General features: G+C 49.6%; 1 protein-coding gene and 1 long non-coding RNA gene across 3 annotated transcripts; one reads left to right on the plus strand and one right to left on the minus strand.

Annotated features, from left to right (window-relative positions):
- Positions 1 to 1318: 1318 nt before the first annotated feature.
- LOC129065943 (uncharacterized) lies at positions 1319 to 11714 on the minus strand. Its single transcript, XR_008528632.1, has 3 exons — positions 11505 to 11714; positions 5836 to 5904; positions 1319 to 3106 (listed from the first exon to the last, which is right to left on the minus strand). It is a non-coding gene; the product is annotated as an uncharacterized LOC129065943 (long non-coding RNA).
- A 2825-nt stretch (positions 11715 to 14539) lies between these two features.
- On the plus strand, positions 14540 to 20017 carry ZFP36L1 (ZFP36 ring finger protein like 1). 2 transcript variants are annotated; one of them, XM_054567383.1, is made up of 3 exons: positions 14693 to 14755; positions 16030 to 16201; positions 17244 to 20017. In XM_054567383.1, exon 3 carries the CDS (start codon positions 17253 to 17255, stop codon positions 18201 to 18203), a length of 951 nt encoding a protein of 316 aa, XP_054423358.1. In that variant the 5' UTR covers positions 14693 to 14755; positions 16030 to 16201; positions 17244 to 17252; the 3' UTR covers positions 18204 to 20017. The 2 variants fall into 2 exon arrangements, with proteins under 2 accessions (XP_054423359.1, XP_054423358.1); XM_054567384.1 differs by lacking the exon at positions 16030 to 16201 and having other exon boundaries at positions 14540 to 14755.
- The last annotated feature ends 1423 nt before the right edge of the window (positions 20018 to 21440 follow it).

The raw sequence follows: 21440 nt of genomic DNA on the forward strand, positions 1-21440 counted from the left end.
GAGGCTAAAGACCAACATTTGCCCAAACCCCTCAAATCAGACCCACCCTTTTTCAGTGCTGACTAGTACTAGGGTGCCTTGTGCACATTTATCTCATTTACCATCACCCTAGAAAATGGGGGCTGGGTGATTACCCCCTATTTTCCAGCTGAGGAAAGTGAATTTCGAAAGGTTGAGTAGCTTGCCCACTCTGCTGTGGTAGAAAACAGTTCATTGTGGTTTAAAATACATTGAAGCCAATTTAAAAATCATTTTCACTCAGTTCAAAAGCAGTACAAAGTGGACACCAGGCCCTTTGAGGGTTTCTCCCAGCCTGAGAGGCCCCGAGGGGCAGGGGGTTTGAGGTGCTGGGGTGCTGGTCTGCCTGCCGGCCCTCCAGCCCTCCCAGCTCCTGGAAGACCCCCCACAGCCTCCTCTAATACAAGAGCACATGTCCTCAGGAAGTAAATATTGCGTTACAAGAGCCAATAAGATGAGAATCCCTGAGTGAAAATTCTTTCAGCTTTTATGAACTTAAAACATTTTAGTATGGAAAATTCCAAACATACACCGAAGGAGACAGAGTCTTATGATGACGCCCCATCTACCCATCACCAAATCCTGGCCACAGGTGTCCCTTCATATTGCCATCTGCTTCCCTACTGCCCACATAATTTTGAAGTGCCTTATTTTGCCATGTATAATGTACACACTTTTGCCCAAATTTTTTATGGAAAAATAAGGATGCACATTATAGATACATGGGTATAACGATCACATACAATGGGTATAATACACCCTTGTATAAGATGCACCAATGTTTTTGTGCACATTATACACACAAAATACATATCATTATCAGTATTTCAGTATGCATCTCTTAAAAAAAGGACTCAATAAACTTAACCACATTGTCCTTATTGCAGCTAAAAATTAATAATACCACCTCAATATTACCAAGATTTAGTTGGTGTTCACATTTCCAGAACACTTTAAAAACTTGCCTTTTCTCCGGAAGGCAAAAAAGCCCAACTCTGAAATAAAAATTTCTCAGCATCTGGTCATGTCCTTACAATCTAGTTCCTAAAAGGACAGATTTCTGAATTTGGGCAGACATGCTCAGTTATGAAGCGTCTGCGGCCAATAAGCACTTTGTAAGCTCTCTCGGTTCGTTACAGCCCTCGGCTGGGTCAGAGCTGTGCACGCAGTGGGCGCCAGCTCAGTGTGTGCGGAGTTTCATGGCAGGAGGAACACATGAAGCGGGGGCGGCGGGGGGGGGCGGGGACTGCAGCCCCGCTGAGCTAATGCGGGAGGACTGAGCGGCAGCCCCCTGCGTCCTCCCACCCACGCGGACGTCCCGGCTGTGAGTGGCTGTCCTTGGCTTTCTGTGCGGCACTCTACCCGCCAGCTGCCTGGGCCTCCTCTGGGACACTCTTCTCTCTCTTGCTCAGGATACTTGACTGTGTTCCAGTGACTCCGTGGAACCCCACTTTGTGGGGCCTCCAACCTTCTTGGTCTTGCCAATTCGCTGTTTAACATACAGCAACAGTTGACGAGGGGTGCTTTTAGGGAGGCGGGCAGCTCACACGTGCCAAGTGCTTTGCTCATCTGTCCTTACGGCAGCCCCAGGAGGTCCGTATTGCTGTCACTGCCATTTCACAGTGGAGAAGACTAAGGGAAGGCAGGTAGGCCCCTTGCTTGCCTAGGAAGCAGCAGCGCCAGGGTCCGAATGTGGTCAGCCTGAACACTGGGTGCTCTCCACTGCAGCACATTGGTTCCGAAATGTTGAGACTCGTTTAGCAAACTGCTAGGCAACTTGGCTAAGGACCAGGCACTTACCCTTTTGAGGACAAATCTTGACAAGTTGGGATGTGCAGTCACCATGCACTTTTTTCTCTGCAATGTTCACATCTTCCAGAACAGATATATTATGACTTATTATTATACACACCCTTATTAGGAGATTAGCTCAGCTGAATGGAATAAATTTTAGGTCATTCAGCCTCTAATTTCCTGGTTTGTCTTTTTTTCACGGTTAAATAATAGTTTGAGTCATAGATTATACGACTGAGACAGGTTTGAAGGTTAGGAGGGATGGGAAGAAACTGGGTTGAGCATCTAGGTCCACAACCTAGACATTATCCCCTGTGTATATTTTGTTACATCTGAGTTTTGATAGAAGCAAAGCGTGACTTACGGAATGTACAGAATCAGGGTTAAGTACTTAAGAATTCCTAGAGGGAGGAAGGCTGGCATGGGTACTATTTTCTTTGTCCCAGTCGATCAGAGTTCAGCCTGAGTGGCTTCCCCTTGGCTGATCTTTGGAGGAGTGGTTTTAGGTGGCTTGGTGAGGCTCCGACCCCGTCCTTTAGGAACCCAGCTCGCCCACTGCGGATGGCCTGAGCACGCCAAAGCTGGGAGCTAAACCAAACTCACTTGCAGTTTTACTGCCTTTGCTTCTTGATTTTGCCTTGGTTTGCTTCAGCTTTCTCCCAACCCCTGCTGCCCTGGAGAAAGAGAAGAGTGAGCGGAGGTGGGTTTGATTAAGTACAGGGAATGGAAAAGCCCAAGCAACCACTGGGAAGAGAGGCATTGGCCAACTCACAGAAGAAAGAGGCAATAGCAGGCTGAAAAAGGCCAAGCAGGCAAAGGGAATGGAACCAGACTCTAAGTGCTTATGGAGCTTGTGGGCACAAAGTAAATGTACAGTAACTGTTTGCCAGTTGCGGCAATGGGAAAGCTGTGGCTATCTTAAGTCTCCTTGGCACTGCCTGGAAATTAATTTAAATCACCTAAGTTGTTTCCAAAAGCGGTTCTTGCTGGGACGCCTCTAGCTTTCCATAGAGTTGGGTGTGCCAGTCTTCCATGACTTCCTGCTGTTCCAGGACGGTGTTTCCATGGGTTGGTTTAGCCCTGGTCCACAGAGAGGGGACTGGACAAACCCCTCCCTGAAGATGGAGAGCCGGTAACAGGGCTCCGTCGCACCTACTGCTCCTCCTGCTCGCCATGGGGCTTCTCCTGCCCAGACCCTCCAGTGAGCCCTCTGGAGGGCACCATGGTGGAAGCCACCAGACTGGGGTGAACTCATAGGGTTTTCGGCCTTGGCCCAGGAAGATCAGTCCTCAGTCTGCAAAACAGCAATGGTTGGGTTAAGTTGGGAGAATTGTAGGAGAAGCAAGGGCAAGGTGGAAAGTTTGCTTTCTAGGACCACCTTTGCTCGAAGTTCAGAAGAGCCTGAAATCCACAAGCAGCAGTAAGACTCAGAACACTAATGAGTGTGGCTGGTTGAGGGTCCAAGCAGTTGTTTTAAATTCATTGCTGCCTTTTTCTCTCTCCTGGGTCTCCAGTTTTTATTTTTCTGGTGTCGTTTGCTTTCACATTCTTCTCTCTTTGCAGAATATTTATAACTGCCCCCTTCTCCTTTTTCATGCTCAGTTCCCCTCCCCACCCTACACTACCTACTTAGCATAAATTTTCTTTTCTTTTGGCCTTCCTTGTTTTACATCTGGATTCCCGGATGGTTTATTTTGTCTGTTTCCTGAATTTCCCTCCTCTCCCGTTTCTTATAGCCGCCCCCCCCACCCCTTTTCCTTCAGCTTCAATTCTTTCCCCTGAAGACTTCCTTAGGCCACACAGGCTTTTATTGTTGTTCATCTGTTTAAGCGGCGCTGGCAAGAAGGCGGCCACAGCCGGCGGGCAGGGCCGCAGCGGCAGAAGAGGACTTGGGTATCTGAAGAGTCTCCCCCAGCCCCGGTGTCCTTTGAAGAGGGGCTTCCTTCTGGAGAGGGGCTCCCCCCCGTGAGGGTGGTCATCGCCTGCCAGGCCAGGGCTGAGGGCTGGGGGCAGATGGTGTGTCCTCCACGTTGTGTGGGCCTGGGCCCCCTGGCTCAGGGAGGCGATGGAACCCGCCCTTCTCTGAGTGTACGGGTGGGGGATTCACCAGGTTCCACCCAGAAAAGTTGGGGCTCGGGGGAGGTGCACTCCCTGGGCAGCATCACTTGCAAAGCTCTGTGCTGTGGGTGGGATGCCATGCTGCGCAGGGTCTGCCTCTTGGGGGAGTCTGGGACCCTTTGATCCGTGCTCTCTGGCTGAGGTTGGCCTGGGCATCTGGAGCTGTCTGCTGGGGAGACACAGGCAGTTTTCCAGCAGAAGGTCCTTCTGTCCAACGCCCCCCACGCCCGGCCAGTGGGCGTTTTCAGGGCACAGGGGGAAAGCAAGAAGAGGCTGATAGTGGCGAGGCATCCTAAAGGCCCTTGGCCACTGGGGAGCAATACAAACCCCACCTGTGGGAGGTTCCTGAGGGGCAGCCCTGGTACTGCTAAAAGCAGGTGGCTCTTCTTGATGGGCGTGGTGGCAGAGAAATCCTAGAAGCTGCCGCCGCACCCCTCCTGGTCTGGACTGGTGGGGAGGGGGTGAAGAGCGTCCTGGCTCTGCTCCCCAGCTGTCTGAGGCAAACTGACTGGAGTCCATCTGGCTGTCGCCTCGGGCCCAGGCTTGCTTCCCACCCTGGGGTGTCAATGCCACTGGGCGCTGGCTGAGTCCTTAGCAGGCCCAGTCAAGGGGCGGATGCGCCAATGCTCTGCTTGCAGCACACCCCGGAGCTGCGTTGCATCCTGGGGCCCAAGAGCGCCAGCTGGACGCCTCTCAGGCTGTGCTGTCTTCCTAGGCGCTGTGATGACAGTGACCACATGCTTCTCCGCAAGTGCCATCGAGGGCCCCCTTGCCTTCTCCACACCGAGCGCTTTTGCCAGGCGCCACCCATTCCTTCTCCACAGCTTCATCAACACACAACGTTCTCTGTCACTTCAGAAAAATACTGTTGATTGTCCAGAAGCTTGAGAAAAATCTTTGCTTGTATTTTACATTCTGCTTATAATTTACTTATGTTTTCTAAACTTTCAATCCTAGAGTCCAACTTTTGGAATCCAGCATTCTTTAAGACCTTAGAACCATAAGACCCAGGAGCCCCCAGGCTCCCGCTCCCCGGGCCCAGTGGATTTGGTTTATCTCTGGTTCAAGGGTTATCCTGGACAGGAAGACCGGTTAGGGGACTGGTGGTGCATTTTTTTCTAAGTTCTTCCCTCAACTCTGCAAGGCTAGCTGGGGGTAAGGACCTGGTCTCTTTGATGTAGGAATCCAGGTGGAGATTAGGATCCCAGCCACCTCTCGCCCTTCCCACCTGAGGCTAAAGCACAGGCTCCTTCAACCTGCGGTCTCAGTGCCGCCTCTCCCTGCCACCTCCCTCCGCCTCGCCTCTTCCCACGCACCACGTTGTATAAATATTTACACCCCCGGGCTGGCAGGAATCTTTCTCCAGCTGCTTCCCTGGTCTCTGGGAGAGCTTGTTCTCTCACTGAACAGCTGCAACAGATCTGGTTGCCTTTGGTCAGACAAGGGCAGGCCCTGGTTTGGGGGCCTGCAGTCCCTCCCCGCCCCAGGGGTAGAGGGTGCAGTTGGCGGGAGAAACTCAGATCTAAAGAAGTCACAGGGCGGTGGCAAAGATCCATCCTCTCCCCTCCCCCATGTGCCCACGTGGCGACCCTCCGAGAGCTGCCTGATCCCTGCTCTGGCTGAGGAGGTAGGTCCTGCTTCTCAAAGGAACAGCTCCTCAGGGTGGGCCTGCTCCAGCCTGGGCTCGAGGATCATTCCAAAGCACACTGGCTGGTATCAGGACAAACAGGAACTTGGTTTACTTGTGAGCACTTTCCAGTTTATAAGTAGGGGCTCTACCCTTGATTATGCTGAAGCAGATCCCCTAGTTTAGAGCAAGAACCCCCTGGAGAGGCTTCACAGTGGGCCCCTCCCCACCTCCTGCCACAGGCTACGCCCCCTCCCGCCAGTCCCTGTGCAGTGTACCTGGGGGCGGGGACCTGGAGAGGACAGGTGCTGCTTCCCCTTCTTTCTTGGGGACCTAGAAGCGGGAGCCTGCCAAGAAACCAAGCCATTTGTTAGGTTCCCACGGGCTGGGCACAGTGCAAGGTACTTTGCCATATTCTCATATAATTATTCAAGCCTTAAGCCCAGCAGATTGTTGAGCTTCCTTGTGCGTCTCCTCTTCCTGCCCTCACACAATGACCACAGAGCAGCAAGACACGGAGTCCTGCCTCTCTTTGGTCCTTTCAAGTTCAGCACCCCCTACAGCCAGCCAGGGCACACGGGGCTCATCTACCTGCAGTGGGCGCAGGTCACCTGCTGCCACCTCCCCTCCTATGCCTCAGTTTCCCGCCATCTGTGGGAAGTAATCAACCTGCGCTCCACAAAGCTTTCCAAATTCAGCACAAGGACAGGTTTTTAAAAAACAACATGGTGGTTTAATTTAACAACTTTTTCTACATGCGGGGTTGGGGTGGGTGAGACAGAAAAGACTGTTCCAGTGCCAGGCATGGAGGAGGTGTGTTCGGTGCTTCGGGAGGCTGAGGAAAAGGAATACAGGGATACGATGGCCTGGGTTTCATACCCAACAACCCCCAAATTTAAGTCATGGAGGCGCTGCAGGTGGAGGTGTGGGATTGGGAAGGGGGTTCCGGTGGGGGCCGGGGACAAAGGCCCCAGTCTCCCTGGACCCACGCTTGTGCCAGAAAGAAAACAGATTCAATCTAAATCTCAACTTCTCTCTCTCTTTTCATGCCCAGACCCCTTCTGGGAATGGGAGAAAAATCTAGTGTCAAAGGTGCCTGCAGGAGTCTGCGGAGAAAGCCCTGCCCCAGAGCTGGAGAGGGTGGAGAGACAGCCATCGAAGGCGAGGCAGGGAGTGGTGGGCTGGATGTGGCCTTCGGAGGGGGAAAAGGTGGGAAACCACAGCTCAAGCCACGCAGCTGCGAGATATTCCTGTTGCCTGCCTCCCTACCCCCAAAAGGTAAAACAAAACCCAAATAAAAGCCTGACCTGGCAGATATTAATACCCCAGAGCCAGGGCTGGTGTGCAAGCAGCCGCCCCCTTCTTCCCCCTTCTGTTTCTATAAGCGGCTGAAATAAATTTAGCGAAACAACCCCACCCGTCTGAGGGCCTAAGATTTCAGAGCAGTGGGACTCTTTACCCTGAAAGCCCCTGTTTTTCAGAGCTGAGAGCTTTTTGTTTAAATTCCCTTTGGCAATGGAACACTCTCAATCTAAAATAATTATTTCCCTGCAGTCATCTATTCCTCATGGACAAATTCTTTGACATAGTATGGCGTGCTAGAAAGCTGATCTACAGATATTCTGCAGCTTAACTGTCAACTCCATGAGGCCAATGCCTAGTTGGATCCATTGGAGTATTTATTGTGAGGTTATTCTTTTTTTGTGCGTGTGATTTCTTTGCTGCATGTTCAGCTAAGTTTCTCTGTTGTCACAATAACTAGTGGTTATGGCTAAGTTACCAAAGTAGAGAATTACTTATTGATGGCCTACTGTGTGCTAGGCACTATGCCAGACACTGAGAGTTGAGTTGAGAGGAGAGACAGCTTGCTCTTGGAGCATACATCCTGGTTGGAAGGGAAATGTCAAAAAAGTTAAGTGATCACCAAAAAACCCAGCAACGAACATCCTACTCAACAGTGAAAGACTGAACGCTTTCTCCTAAGGATGCGATGAAGGTGAGGGCGTTCGCTATCACGATGCCCATTCAACATCATATTGGAAGTCTTAAACAGGGCAATAAGGCAAGAAAAAGAAATATAATGCATAATACTGAAAAAAAGAAATTAAACTATTTTTATTCGCAGATGATAGTCTATGTTAAAAAATAAAGCAAACGTAGGAACAAAACTCAAGGAATCTACCCAAAAACCTTGTAACTAAAGTGACTCAGATTATAGAGTACAAGGGCAATACACAAAAATCAACTGTATTTCTATGAACTACTAATGAGAAATTACAAATTGAAATTTAAAAAACTGCAATAGTTATGCTCCAAAAGAGAAATATTAGGTACAAATCTAATAAAACATATATAGTATTGGTAGGCTAAAAACTATAAAATGCTGATTAAAGAAATAAAAGACCTAAATAAATGGACATACCATGTTCATGGATTAGAAGACTCAACATTGTAAAGATGCCATTTCTTCCTGAATTGATCTATAGACTTAATGCAATTGCAATAAAAATACAAGTATGATATTTTTTGTAGATACAGACAAGCTGTTTCTGAAATTTATATGAAAAAGCAATAGAACTAGAATAGTTAAGACAATTTTGAAAATTAAGAATAAAGCCAGAGGAATTACAACAGCTAATTTTAAGACTTACTATAAAGCTACAACAATCAAGACAATGTGGTATTGGCAAAGGAATGGACACACAGATCAATGGAACAAAATAAAGAGACCCATTCCAATACGCCAACTGATTTTTGGATACGTGTAAGAACAAGTCAATGGAAAAATGATAGTCATTTCAATAAAGAGTGCTGGGATTGGACCTCCAGAGGCAAAAAAATGAACCTCAACCTAAATCTTACATTTTATATAAAAACTAACTTCAAATGGATCATAGATTTAAGTGTGAAACATAAACTATAAAACTTTTAGAAGAAAACAGAAAATCTTGACTTAGGGTTAGGCAAAGAGTCCCTAGATGTGGCACGGAAGGCATGATAGAGAAAATAAAACTGATAAATTAAACTTCTTCAAAATTAAAAACTTTTGCTCTGCAAACATACTTTGTTGGGAGAATAAAAAGAAAAGGGACAAACTAGAAAAAATATTCGCAAATCACATTTTGACAAAGCAACTCTATCTGGAATATATAAAGAACTCTTAAAACTCAACAGTAAGACTACAACCAATTAAAAAATGGGCAAAAGACTTGAACAGACATTTCACCAGAGGACATACAGGGGGCAAATGAGCACTTGAAAAGATGTCCAACATCATTACCCATTAGAAAAATGCAAATTAAAACGATGAAATACCACTACATGCCTATTAGAATGACTAAAATAAAAAAAATACAGTTATCAGTGCAAGTAAGGAAGCAGAGCAACTGGAAATTCTCAGATATTGCTGTTGGAGATACAAAATGTTATATCCACTCTTGAATATGACTTGGCAGTTGTCTACAAATTTCAATATACTCTTACCATATGACCCAGCAATTCCACTCCTAGTTATTTACCCAACAGAAATAAAAATTTATGTTTCCACAAAAATCTGTACTCAAGTGTTTATTGCAGCTCTAACTCAACAGTGGCCCCACACTGAAAATAATCCAATGTCCTCCAACAGATGAATGGATAAAAAACTGGTGATATACATATACAGTGAAACATTATTTTTCAGTTAAAAGGAATGTGCTATTGTCACATGCAACAACATGGATAAATCTCAAAGGCATTATGCTGTGCGAAATCATACAGGCTGCATGATTCCATTATATAGCATTCTGGAAAAGACAAAAGTATAGCACAGAAAACAGATCAGTGGTTGATAGAGTAAGAGATGGGGGACGATATGACTACAAGGCGCTGACGGAACTATCCTGGTTTCTGACCACGGTGGTGGTGGTGAGTCTATTCACATGTTAAAATTCATAGAACTAAATTGGCCAGATAAAGTTCAATTTTACTGTATGTTATATTAAAAAGTCAAAGTTTATACGAGTGAATGTACACTCACAAACTGAACTACTTTGAACAAAATAAACATTCCATGAGTGCATAAGAGAGAAGGCAGACCTCTTGCCTTGATGGTAGAAGGGGAGCACCAAGAATGGTTGAGGAAATGATGCTTGAGTTGGGTTCAAAAGGATGATTTAGAATTTATTTTGGTCAAAGGAAGCTCAATTCAAATAGAAGAAATAGCATGTGTCAAAGCCCTGGGGCAGGAGGAAGGATGGTTCATTTTCATTGAAACTGACTAGAGCCCAGGGAGTGCCCCGAGGGGTGGGAGAGGTGGTGGTGGGGAAGAGGAGGAGGCTGGCGCAATAAGGGTCCGATTTTGCTGGGCTAAGAATTTGGTTTTTTTCCCTAACAGGGATGGGTAGCCAAGGATTTTAGGCAATTGTAACACAAGATCAGATCTAGGTTTTGAAAAAGATCACCTGGACTGCCATATGGAGAAAGGTTTGAGGGAGCATGGGGATGGAGCCTAACTATGTATGCAGAAAGCTTGGGGTTGGGAAAAGAAACTCCTAACATAGAGTTTCTCAATCTTGGTACTACTGACATTTTGGACCAGAAAAATCTTTTTGTTATGGGGACTGTCCTGTACATTGCAGGATGTTTAGGAGCATCCCTGGCCTCTACCTTCTCAATGCCAGGTGTATTGACCTTTCCCCCTCCAGCTCTGACAACTAAAAACAGGGAGCAGCATACATTGTCCAATGTTCACGGGGAGGCAAGGTGACCCCTGGTTGAGAATCACTGCGCTAAAATAAATGAATCTAGTGTTTCTGGCTTCGTAATAGAATCATCTGAAGAGCTTAGAAAATGCAAATGCTGGACTTCACCCCTAGACCAACTGAAGCAGAATCTTCCAAGGAGTGAGGCAGGGCACAGGTATATGGTTAAAAGCTCCCCAGGTAATTCTACTCAGAGTGATGTTTGAACACCACCTGTCTAGTTCAACACTCTCCATCTCCACAGATGAGAACACTGAAACCCAGGGCAGAGGATGGCCTGCCCCACCAGAGGCAGAGTAGCTCTAGAATCCAAAATTCCTGACTTCTAGGCCAGTGCTCATTCATTAGATTTTGTTGCAAGGGCCCTCTCCTCTTTCCAGGCCTCAGGGTGTGCCTTATCCCAGGGGTGGGGGTGGGACCTGAAAGTGACACAGATCAAAGTTGTTGGTTGACCATTTCATGGACAACTATACTAAAGAATTCTTTTGCAAAATGAATACTCCCCAGAATTTTTGTGGCATAATGAGGCCCTAAGAATGGTTTAGTTTATGTACAATGGCTAAGCATATTAAAGATTTCAGTTAGGCCTGAAACTAGGTACTTTACTGGCCAGTTACAGGCCTATTATTATCACTATTTTAGAGATGAGGAAACTGAGGCTTTGGTCAGGGTCTTGCAAAGTCACAAAGCCAAGCTTTGGATTCAGAACGCCCAGCTTCAAAATCCTGGGCCACGGATTCTTAAACCTTAGTGTTTAAGTCTGAAAAGTAGCAGAAAAGTTACTAAAATGCAGATTCCTGGCCCCGCCCCAAACGTCTGATTCACTGGGTATGGGTCCAAACTGAGGAATATGCATTCTACAAGCACTAAAATTAAATCTAAACCAGGCACCTCTCTGGCAGCATTTCGCCCTCCCTCCTTCTCCCTAACCCAGGGATTTTGCTGCTGTCCCAGGGTCTCAGGCAGCAGAGGCTGGGGGGAAGGGCGGGGCCCAATCCGAGGAATTTGGGGGATTTTGCGAATGACCTGAAGCCGGAGAAGAACTGTAACATCGCAGGGCCCTACGATGGCAGGTCCTGGGCTGCAACCAGGGCCAGCATGGGCCTCTGGGGCGGGAGTGCCTGGAGAGCGCTGGGTGAAAAGGCCTTGGGGCCTAGGGTTCAGTGGCCCAAGGGGGTCAGTGGCGCAGCGCCCCACACTCTCACCTGCCTCGAGGTGCGCCCAGGATCCAGACTGGTCAATGAATATATCCGCGGCGTTTCCCTAACTCCGAGGACTTTCACTTTCCCCTTTCCACAAAACCTAATACCCCCAAGCCAAAAATACCGGGCTAGGCCCTCCCAGCGAGAAGACCGGCTCCAAGCGAGCAGGGAGGACCCGGAAGTGGAGCCTGGGCCGCAGGACCTGGCAGGCTGCCTCCCAGTCGGAAGCGGCAGTGCAGGTGAAGGGGCGGCCTCTGCGCCTGGCGCGGGTGAGGACGCAGAGGGCGGGCTGCCCAGCGAAAGAGGTGGGGAGGGCCACGCACGGCTCCCGTCGGGCTTCCTGCCCCGGTCGCGGCTCGCTGCCGTTCCCGCCACCATCGGGCACCTGCCGAGCACGTCTCAGCGAGGACTGGCCGGCTCAGCTCCGAGACCCCCACCCCTCCTCGGCCCTTACGCGGGCCGGGTCAGCGAAGGGTTAAGGAGGCTCGCTCCCTCCCCTCGGCTCCCTCACCCTTGGAAAGTCCCCGAAATGACGTTTGAACCCGACAATTAAAAAAAGGGTTTAATTATAGAGGCAGGCTCTGGGAGCTGGAACAAACCCGGTCGGTCGGCGGGGCCGGTAAACAACTCCGGGGCGAGCGGGCCAGAATGGCCGCCGCCCCGCGGAGCCCGCGCCCCCGGCAGCGGGGGAGGGGAGCGCCCTCTGGGAGTTGGAAAAGCGGAGGAAATTCGAGGAATCGCGTTCCCTTTGGAGGGAGGGTGTGTGTGTTGTGGGGGAGACTTTTTAACTAGCCCGGGGCGCTGAGGCCGCGTGCTGGTGCTCCAGCCGGTCTCGCAGCCGCACGGGAAAGCACCGCCCCCCGGAGAAGGGGCGCAGTGGGTGCAGGCGGGGCCCAAGAGCCCGCCCGCCTCGGGTCCCTTTACCCCTCGCTTCTCCACCTCTCCCCTCCTCCCCAGAACAGTTTCTTGAACATTCTAGGGTTAAAGCAATGGGCCCTTTTTGGGGGGCGGGGGAATAAAAAACCGAAATAGCTTCACATCAGGACGCAGACTAACCTTGTGGTTTTAACGCGCACCCTACTCTGTCCTGAAATCTGGAACTCATTACCTCATCACCAAGAAACTGCACGAAACCGCCTCCCACCCCCTTCTTGGAGCTGGGGAAAGGAGCGAGCAAACATCCCTTTAAGAAACAAACCTACATTTGATTGATTTAAATTAAGGTGGATGGAAGTTATTTCCCTTTCTGGCGCTTGCCAGATTTCAAGAAAAGCTGCAAAATGGGAGCAAAGGGAGGGAAGCAACAGGCGGCTGGACGGCAGCAGAAGAAAAAGCAAGGGGCAGCAGCCGGGTTAAAAATGGGGGCCAGCAATTTAAGTCAAAGAAGACAAATGAAAGCCGACCGCGTTGGGGATCACGTAGGTTCGTCGTTGCAGGAAAAGTTGAGTGTTTCGCAAAGATGAAAAACAACCGGTTTTTAAAAGCAGTTGTGATTGAAAGTTTTGCCTGGGTTTGCCCGGAGGCTTAAGAATAAAATAAGAAATGCAGTAAAAAGTGCGCGCGTGTGCCCGTGAGAGAGAGAGAGAGAGAGAGAGAGAGAGAGAGGCAGAGAGGCGGTAGTAGTGGTGAGAGTGCGACTCGAGCGCTCTGCTCGGCCCGCCCTGTCCTTTCCAAAGAAACGTGCTCATAATGGGGTGACCTAATTACATCGCAATGGAACCCGCTCTTAGCCACTCAGAGTACGGAGTTTCATAACAGACCCGGCGGCCTCCAGTGCTGGGAAGAAACGTGCGAGGGCTGTGGAGGCGGCTGGGCACGCGGGGGAATAGGAAAGAAACGCAGCCCTGCGGTTTCCGCCTGGGCCCTCATTGCAGCACACCCGAGGAGGCACGGGGGCGGGTGGGGAACACGTTAACAACTTTTTATTTGGGTGAGTGGAGGGGCATCCGAATCTAACAGTAAATAAATACAATTTTACAGTTTTCAAAGAAGTAACAATCTATCCGAGGCCTTTCGGTTTCGAGGATCCCATGCCCCCTTCCCCCCCATCCCGCCCAAACAGCGCGGCGTGACAAGCCATATGTTCCGTTCCCGAGGGGGCGGGGGAGGAACAACAATAAGTTAAGTGTCGCCTCCCCCACCTCTTTACCTACATTCTTGCCAAAGTAACTTTTTTCATTGTTCAAGCGTCTAGGCGTGTGTGCGTGTTTGTTTCGGTGCGGCCCCAGTTCAGAGCGCGCGTGGAAAGTTATGTGTTGCTGGGTGGGTTTGGGGGTGGGGGAAGGAGAGGGCATTCGTGAGGATTTAGTTTTTCTTTATAAAAAAAGTTTAAAGATTGGATGTGTGAACTAAGTACAACTCCCAGTCTTGCTAAAATAAACACTGTGCCAGGGCGGGGGTCGTTTTCGCGACCCCCGCCCCCGCTGAAAAAAAAACCCACCACGTGAAACCCTAGAGTTGAAGGCTTTGTGCGTCCCGTATTTCCAAATTTCCAATCCCTTAGTCCTGCCAGGTTTGAGGAGGGGAGGCGAGTGCGGAAGACGACTCGAGAAAAGAGTAAGTTGTGCGGAGCACTTGGAGAAGTTTGAAGAATGATTTGCTCAAGATGAAAACCGCAGCGGGGCTCTTTTTTCGGCTCCCGCTTGCAAAAAGAGAAAGTTGAGCCCGCCTTCCTGCCCGACAAAAAACAACAACACAACAACAAGAACCCCGAAGAGGGTGGAATGAGTGATGTCACAGAACCCAGCTCTCAGGCTGACAAAGGAGGGGAGCGCGGCTGGAGAGAAGGGCGCCGGCTAGCGAAGCAAGCGGACTCGAAACTTCTCTTTAAGAAAAAAAGTGCGCGGCTCGGAGGTTTTTTTTTTTTTTTCCCTCGCCTCTTTCCTCGTCTCCCCTCCCCCTTCTTCCTTTTGAACGTTTTTTTTTTTTCCCCCGAGTTTGACCGCATGGCTGATTCAACTTCAGTGTCAATCAACTTTTTTTCCTCCTCTTCCTTATTTAAATAACTTTAAACTCCGCCCCCCCGATCTACTATAAATTGGTCTTCGCGCGCCGCAGCCGGAGAGAGTCAGAAAGGCGAGGGGCCCCGGGAGTAGGCGTGTGGGACTCCAGACCGGAGAGCCGGAGGCTGCGCCTTCCCCGCACTGGGACTTCGCGACACACCAGATCCTCGTCCCTGCCCCGTGCGAGCGCCCACGATGACCACCACTCTCGTGTCTGCCACCATCTTCGACTTGAGCGAAGTTTTATGCAAGGTAAAGTGGGGAGGAACGTTTGCTTTTCAAAGATTCCCCCTTTCTCTTTGGCCTTAAAAAGAGAATCCCCAGAAATTTATGCTTGGGAAAGCAGGGGGAAAGGGTAAGAGTTAAGGTAGCCTTTTAATTTCCGCCCCATTCACTCCTCCTCCCCAGTTTGAAGGAATTTGGCTCTCTCCTCCCCACCCTTTGAGTTTAAACAGCCCCTGGAGGGGATTGCATGGGAATGTAATCCAGAGACCAGAGTTTTTTGGGGTGAAGTTTGTGTGGCGGGACTCTCCGAGGGACGCCAGGCACACTGGCTTGGATTGGGGCGATTTTTGGTGATCACGTGGTGCCTGAGCCCAGTTTCGCCGCTGAGCTCGGTTTCCCGGTGTGTGCTCAGGGTATCGCCACCATCGGAGGGGTTCGAGTCTCGTTAGACACATCGCCGGCCTGTGGGGTTGGGAAGAGGCTCCCTCGGTGAAGTTGAGTCTCCGGACGTTTTGCTGGGAGATTTCTCCTCTGTTTTGAAGGGGCTGAAATCTGCGAGAAAAAGGCCAAGAGTTGTCATTCAAAAGGATGTTGCAAAATTGCAGTGGGGCTTCAGTTGTCCCCCGCACGGCTAGGCGGCTTCTTGGAATAGACGGTCGAGGCGTACTGCAGACTTTGGGGGCGAGAGTGGGACTTGGGTGGACCCTCTTGTTTTCTGGGGGATTGCAGCTCGCATATATGGAGGGTGAGGGGGCCACCATAACAAATGCCGGTCTGAGTTCAAGGGTCTTCGCAAGGAAGGATTTAATGGGGACGTCCTTAAGTCGTGTAGCTTGCCAGCCACTGTGAGAAAAACCAAGTTTTAGACTCCTGGAATGTTTCAGGAGGGCGGTTTAAGTGTACATAGGGATAAAAGCCCATGGGTGTTAATTTTTTTTTCTCGCTACCTCTCCCCAGTTTTCTTCCTAAAGAAATAGGGAAGCTGCTAGGCTACTTTTAATTGCTAAAGTATTTTTGCCTTCTTTTAAACACGTTGGGTCATGTTGCTCTCTTTTCCCAGCTTGCTTCTCCAGTCTGCGCAGCTGCCAGGGCCCCAGGGCTGCAGGGTTGGGGTGCAGGGACGCCGAGGAGCTGAAGAGCAACAGCAAAAATTTGGAATCTCAGCTTCTTTCCTCTCCCTGCGCGTTCCCAAACTCCAGTTGCCCTTGCGGCTGCCTGGATTCTCCCGCACGTCTTCGTCCTCTTCCCAGCTCTCTCGCTCTTTGATCTATTTCTCTTTCTCTCGCCCCCTCCCCCCACAGGACTTTTTAAATGAACCTCATTGTTGGGAACCGGCTCTCAACTTGGTTCCTGTAATCCGCTCTCCGTGGGGTGGTTGCTGTTACAGATTCCCGATCCCCAGCAGCTGATCCTAAGGGACCAACTTTAGAATTTGTACAATGACACCCACATGGGCTAGGAGCCAACTCCCAGGTCATTTGCCCTCCCCCACCCTAGCACCCTTTCCAAATCTTGGGTACAGTTTGAGCAGGTGACCAGGGTCCCGTTGGAACAGAAAGCTGCCCCTGGTGGCTCTGCCCCCACCTCCCAAATGCATTATTGACTGGCAGGCGGGTGGGGGGATTTGGTGCTTTCCTTTTCCTTCCCACCTGCAGCTTTGCGTTAAAGATTAAACACTGGTGCTCTTATTCCACCCTGGCTCTTGGAGCCAGAAGACTAATTGCAAAGGCATCTTCCCAGTGGAGGGGAGTGGGGTGGGCTAGGAATGTTGGGGAGAGAATTGTGGAAGGCGCCCCTTTCCGGAGGTTGGGGAAATGCATTTTATTTTCAGGAATCCCATCTCTCCTTGCCTAACCCCAGACAGGGAACAGAGGGTTTCTTCTCCTGTCCCCCTCCCCTACCACCCCTCCCCCAGCAAGATAAAAGCAAAGGCACTCTGGAAACCTGTTGCTAAAGGAAGGGAACACTTCTGGAGGAGGAAGTAAAGAGTCTTAGGCCAGGTTTGGGGGTGGTCATCTAAAACAGGGACTTGATCAAAAGGGGATGGGGCTCAAAAGTCTCTTAAAGTTTACGTGTTTTTGTGAGGGGGAGGGGCAATCTAGAGAGGTCTGAGTGATGTGAAATGTTTTGAGCTAAGGAATCTGGGAGGTAGAGATGTTGGCTTTTATGCATGCAAGCGGTAGCTTTGCGGACAGGGTATGGGGGTCCATTTCAGGGATCTGCGTGGGGTAGGGTGTGTGCATAAAACAATTTCTCACGTAAGCCAGAATATATATGTGTATGTGTGTGTATATATATATATATTTTTTTTTTTTAAATGCAGGGGCCAAAGTAAACCAGGTGGTTGGTATGTGGGAGAAGTCGGGAGGGGGCTTGCCAAGGCATGGGCAGGAAGGTTCCTTAGAGATGAGCATTTCTGATTGTAGAGGGGAATGCCCTTGGTGGGTACTCTGTCTGAGCCTGGTGGATGGCCTTTGTCACTAACCATCCTCCCTCTCCCCTCTCTTTCCTCCAGGGTAACAAGATGCTCAACTATAGTACTCCCAGTGCAGGGGGCTGCCTGCTGGACAGGAAGGCGGTGGGCACCCCCACTGGTGGGGGCTTCCCCCGGCGGCACTCTGTCACCCTGCCGAGCTCCAAGTTCCACCAGAACCAGCTCCTCAGCAGCCTCAAGGGTGAGCCAGCCCCAGCTCTGAGCTCTCGGGATAGCCGCTTCCGAGACCGCTCTTTCTCAGAAGGGGGCGAGCGGCTGCTGCCCACCCAGAAGCAGCCTGGAAGTGGCCAGGTCAATTCCAGCCGCTACAAGACGGAGCTGTGCCGCCCCTTCGAGGAGAATGGCGCCTGTAAGTACGGGGACAAGTGCCAGTTCGCTCACGGCATCCATGAGCTCCGAAGCCTGACCCGTCACCCGAAGTACAAGACAGAGCTGTGCCGCACCTTCCACACCATCGGCTTTTGCCCATATGGGCCCCGCTGCCACTTCATCCACAATGCTGAGGAGCGCCGCGCCCTGGCCGGGGCCCGGGACCTCTCCGCTGACCGTCCCCGTCTCCAGCATAGCTTCAGCTTTGCTGGGTTTCCCAGCGCCGCTGCCACCGCCGCTGCCACGGGGCTGCTGGACAGCCCTACGTCCATCACCCCACCCCCCATCCTGAGTGCTGACGACCTCCTGGGCTCACCCACCCTGCCTGATAGCACCAATAACCCCTTTGCCTTCTCTAGCCAGGAGCTGGCGAGCCTCTTTGCCCCGAGCATGGGGCTGCCCGGTGGTGGCTCCCCCACTACCTTCCTTTTCCGGCCCATGTCCGAGTCCCCTCACATGTTTGACTCTCCCCCTAGCCCTCAGGATTCTCTCTCGGACCAGGAGGGCTATCTGAGCAGCTCCAGCAGCAGCCACAGTGGCTCAGACTCCCCCACCTTGGACAACTCAAGACGCCTGCCCATTTTCAGCAGACTTTCCATCTCAGATGACTAAGCCAGGGTAGGGAGGGACCCCCTACCCACTCCACCCCGTACCCACATCCCCTATCCCCCTCTCCCTGTCTTACCCTGTAACCCCTACATTAACAAGGTTAAGCTCAATCCCTTTCCCCTAGAACCTTGGAATGCTCCCCACTCTACCCCTTTTAACCCCCTAACATAAGGACAAGTCAATTTGTCAGTAGCTTCCTCTGGTTTGAAACCCCCTCCCTTGATTTTATAGCCCACTTACCATGCATAACAGACAAGTACCGTATTTGTCAGTAGATGCCTTTCCCCCCCTGGCTTAAGCCTTAAGTGCCAAATCACAAAAGAAAAAGCAGTAACAGTTTACAGAAGCAACTTAGTGCCTTGTAATCTAACTTTGTCACTGTGACTACATTACCTCTTCAGCGCCAGAGGGCACCCGTGGGCCTCCCAGAGTCTCTGCCCATGGGGTGGGGGGGTGGGGGGGACCCAGACCAGCAGCTCCCTCCACTGGCGATACAACTGCACCTTCCCTTACTGCAGTCTCCCACACACTTCCTCCCCTCCCCCGTTAACCCGCCCTGCACCCCCTTGGGAGAGTTGTTGCCAGACTTGGGTTTTTGGGGAAACCTCTCTTGACATTCAAAACCTTTTTCTTCCCGACCTGAACCTTTGTTGACTAATCTTGCCTGGGTTCTAGTAGGTCTACAGGAAGGAAGACTGAAAAAAGTGGATGAAGATTGTGACATAAGTGGGACTTTGTGATTTAATTTTTTTCTTTTTCTTTTTCTTTTTAAGTGGGGAGGAAGGGGAAGCTAGATGGACTATGAGAGACTTGATTTTGGTGCTAAAGTTCCCCAGTTCATATGTGACATCTTTAAAAAAAAATGACAAAAAAAATGAGAGAAAAGCTAAAAAAAAATGTAAGGGGTGAGAGTTAATGGTATTCATTCCACATACAATATCTGTGTAAAACGATTTCCCGTAGAAGTAGCTTTAATGGTTTTTGCTCTAGAATACCGTAGGTCTATCCTTAGAGCACTCACGCCATGCTTTTTTCCCTGGGTTTTTAACTTCATATAACTTTCAGAAATTGGAGAGCAAAAATTTTGCTTGTCACTGCACATCAATATAAAAAAGCTTATTTAACTTATCAAAACGTATTTATTGCCAAACTATGCTTTTTTTTTTGTTAATTTTGTTCATATTTATCGGGATGACAAATCCATAGAATATATTCTTTTATGTTAAATTATGATCTTCATATTAATCTTAAAATTTTGTGACGTCTTTTTCCCTTTTTTCCACAGTTTTAATATATTATTCTTCAACGACATTTTTTGTAACTTTACACTTTTTTGGTTATTTTATTTTAAAAAAATGAAAAATTAATTTAAAAAAATGCAAAAAACTTGGATTATTTATTTTAGAAATCTCCCCCCTTTGTGTTGGACTGCAAATTGAGTTTCTTTCTCTTTAGGCCTTTCACAACTAGGACTAAGAATGTATGTAGAAGTTCTGTGACAGTACAGAAGGAAAACAACTTTTTATGTATAGCTTCTAAAAGGGGAAAAAAAAAGAAACCCTTTGACTTCCATGTGCCCATCTCAAGACATTCCGATTGCAGATTTGAGGTTCTGGATTCCAGGTTTAGAGTTTTCCAATGTTAACGCAAGCAGAACTGGCACACACACATTAAGATGAATGTAATTATTATTCCTCTTGCTGGTCACTACCGTCGCTTTCTATTTCTCTTTCTTTGTGTGAATTTATTTAAAAGAAAACCTTTTGTAACGAATATTTGCAGTTTAAAAATCAATAAACCCCGTGTTTTTCAAGAAACACATGGTGAAGCTGGTGTTACTTGTTTGGGGTTTGTAGGATTGTCTCCTGTATATGTTGCAGGTAAACCAAAGGCCAGTTCCCTTGGTTGATGCTAAAAGTCTGCTGAGCTTAGGATGAGGTGGGGGTGGAGGGTGGGGGGCGGAGGTTTATTGCAAAACAACCTGTACTTCCCGGGATCCCCTGCCCAGTGTGTGGGCTGACGAGGGGCCAGCCTTGCCCACCTGTGTGGAGTCGGAGGTGGTTCAGGGCTGCAGAGGCCCAGAGGCTTCCGGTCTGCTCTGCATAGCCTGTGGGTGTTGTTTGGGGTTTCAAAATGGTGAGGGGGGCACATAGTACATGGCACACCAGCAAGCTTGGATTTGAATGAGCGATGTGGGTCCTTCAGGCTCATTTTCCCACAGAAAGTTGACCTGAAGCCCCATCCTCGAACTACCTGGAGTGAATATGAAGAAGCATTGCAGGCTTGGGGAGGTGCATGCAGGGTGGTGAGGGGCTCAATTACAGGGCCCTGGGGATCGGGATGGTTTCACCTGCATCGGACGTGTGCTGACATATTGGGAGGGCTGTTGGGGGAAGTGGGTATTAAAATGGCCAGCTTAACAGGAAGTGGTCCACAGGTCCCACTCCCTTAGTCTTTGTGATCCCCTGATGCCAGGCAGAGTAGGTAAACTGTCATCTTGGGAAAGGTGATGCCTCCTTGGCTAGAAGCAACGGAGCCAAGACTAGACGCCCACTGAGAGCAGATGCTTTGCTTGCCAGATAGGTTGGATCCTCCTGAAAACTCCAAGTCTAGTTCTTGGGAGGTTTTCTTTTTGGGGAGAAGGAGATGCTGCTTTTTGAGGCTTGTCACGTTTGGTTCCTTGCGTTCAGTAAGTTTAGGGGGTAGGCTGAATATCCAACTTGACTCCACCTGGCCAAAGGCAGGTAGGTCTGCAGAAGACATTAGCTGGGTCAGGACTGTCCTCGAGGCTGGGGAAGGCCTACCCTTATGCACCCAGTCAACTCTTCCTTCCCAGGCCAGCAGGTCCCTGCTGGGGGAGCAGAGATATGAAGTAGAAAAAAGGAACATTATCTCTTAAGGCAAAGGTTGGTGGAGGAAGAGGGAGAAGAAAGCAGACCTTCTGGGACTGGAGTGAACCTTTGTCCCTTAAGGAAGAACGAATGACTATGTGTGTTGGGTGGTGGGGATGGTGGCAGTGGTATGTGGTCTTCCTCTGACTAAAAGCAAAAAAGACATTTATTTTCTCACCTTGGGCTCTTCCCCTCAGGCATAGATGGACATAGGGCAGACATGTAATTTCCTGGCTCCTGGTTAGGTTCAGTGGGGACAAAGCACACCCACTGCCTGCTCAGAATTTCCTCCACTGAGTCCCTGAGTGACAACGCAGGAGGCCCTGGGGGGTGGGGGTGGGGGGTCTGT

This window comes from Pteronotus mesoamericanus, unplaced genomic scaffold, assembly GCF_021234165.1.
Source record: "Pteronotus mesoamericanus isolate MK-2021 breed Mesoamerican mustached bat unplaced genomic scaffold, CSHL_Meso_final contig_182, whole genome shotgun sequence".
In the NCBI taxonomy this organism is placed as follows: domain Eukaryota; kingdom Metazoa; phylum Chordata; class Mammalia; order Chiroptera; family Mormoopidae; genus Pteronotus; species Pteronotus mesoamericanus.

Coding starts and splice junctions, on each gene's coding strand:
- ZFP36L1 (XM_054567384.1), top strand. CDS start 14,699: ATGACCACCACTCTCGTGTCTGCCACCATCTTCGACTTGAGCGAAGTT. Junction 14,756..17,243: donor TGAGCGAAGTTTTATGCAAG/GTAAAGTGGGGA, acceptor TCTTTCCTCCAG/GGTAACAAGATGCTCAACTA.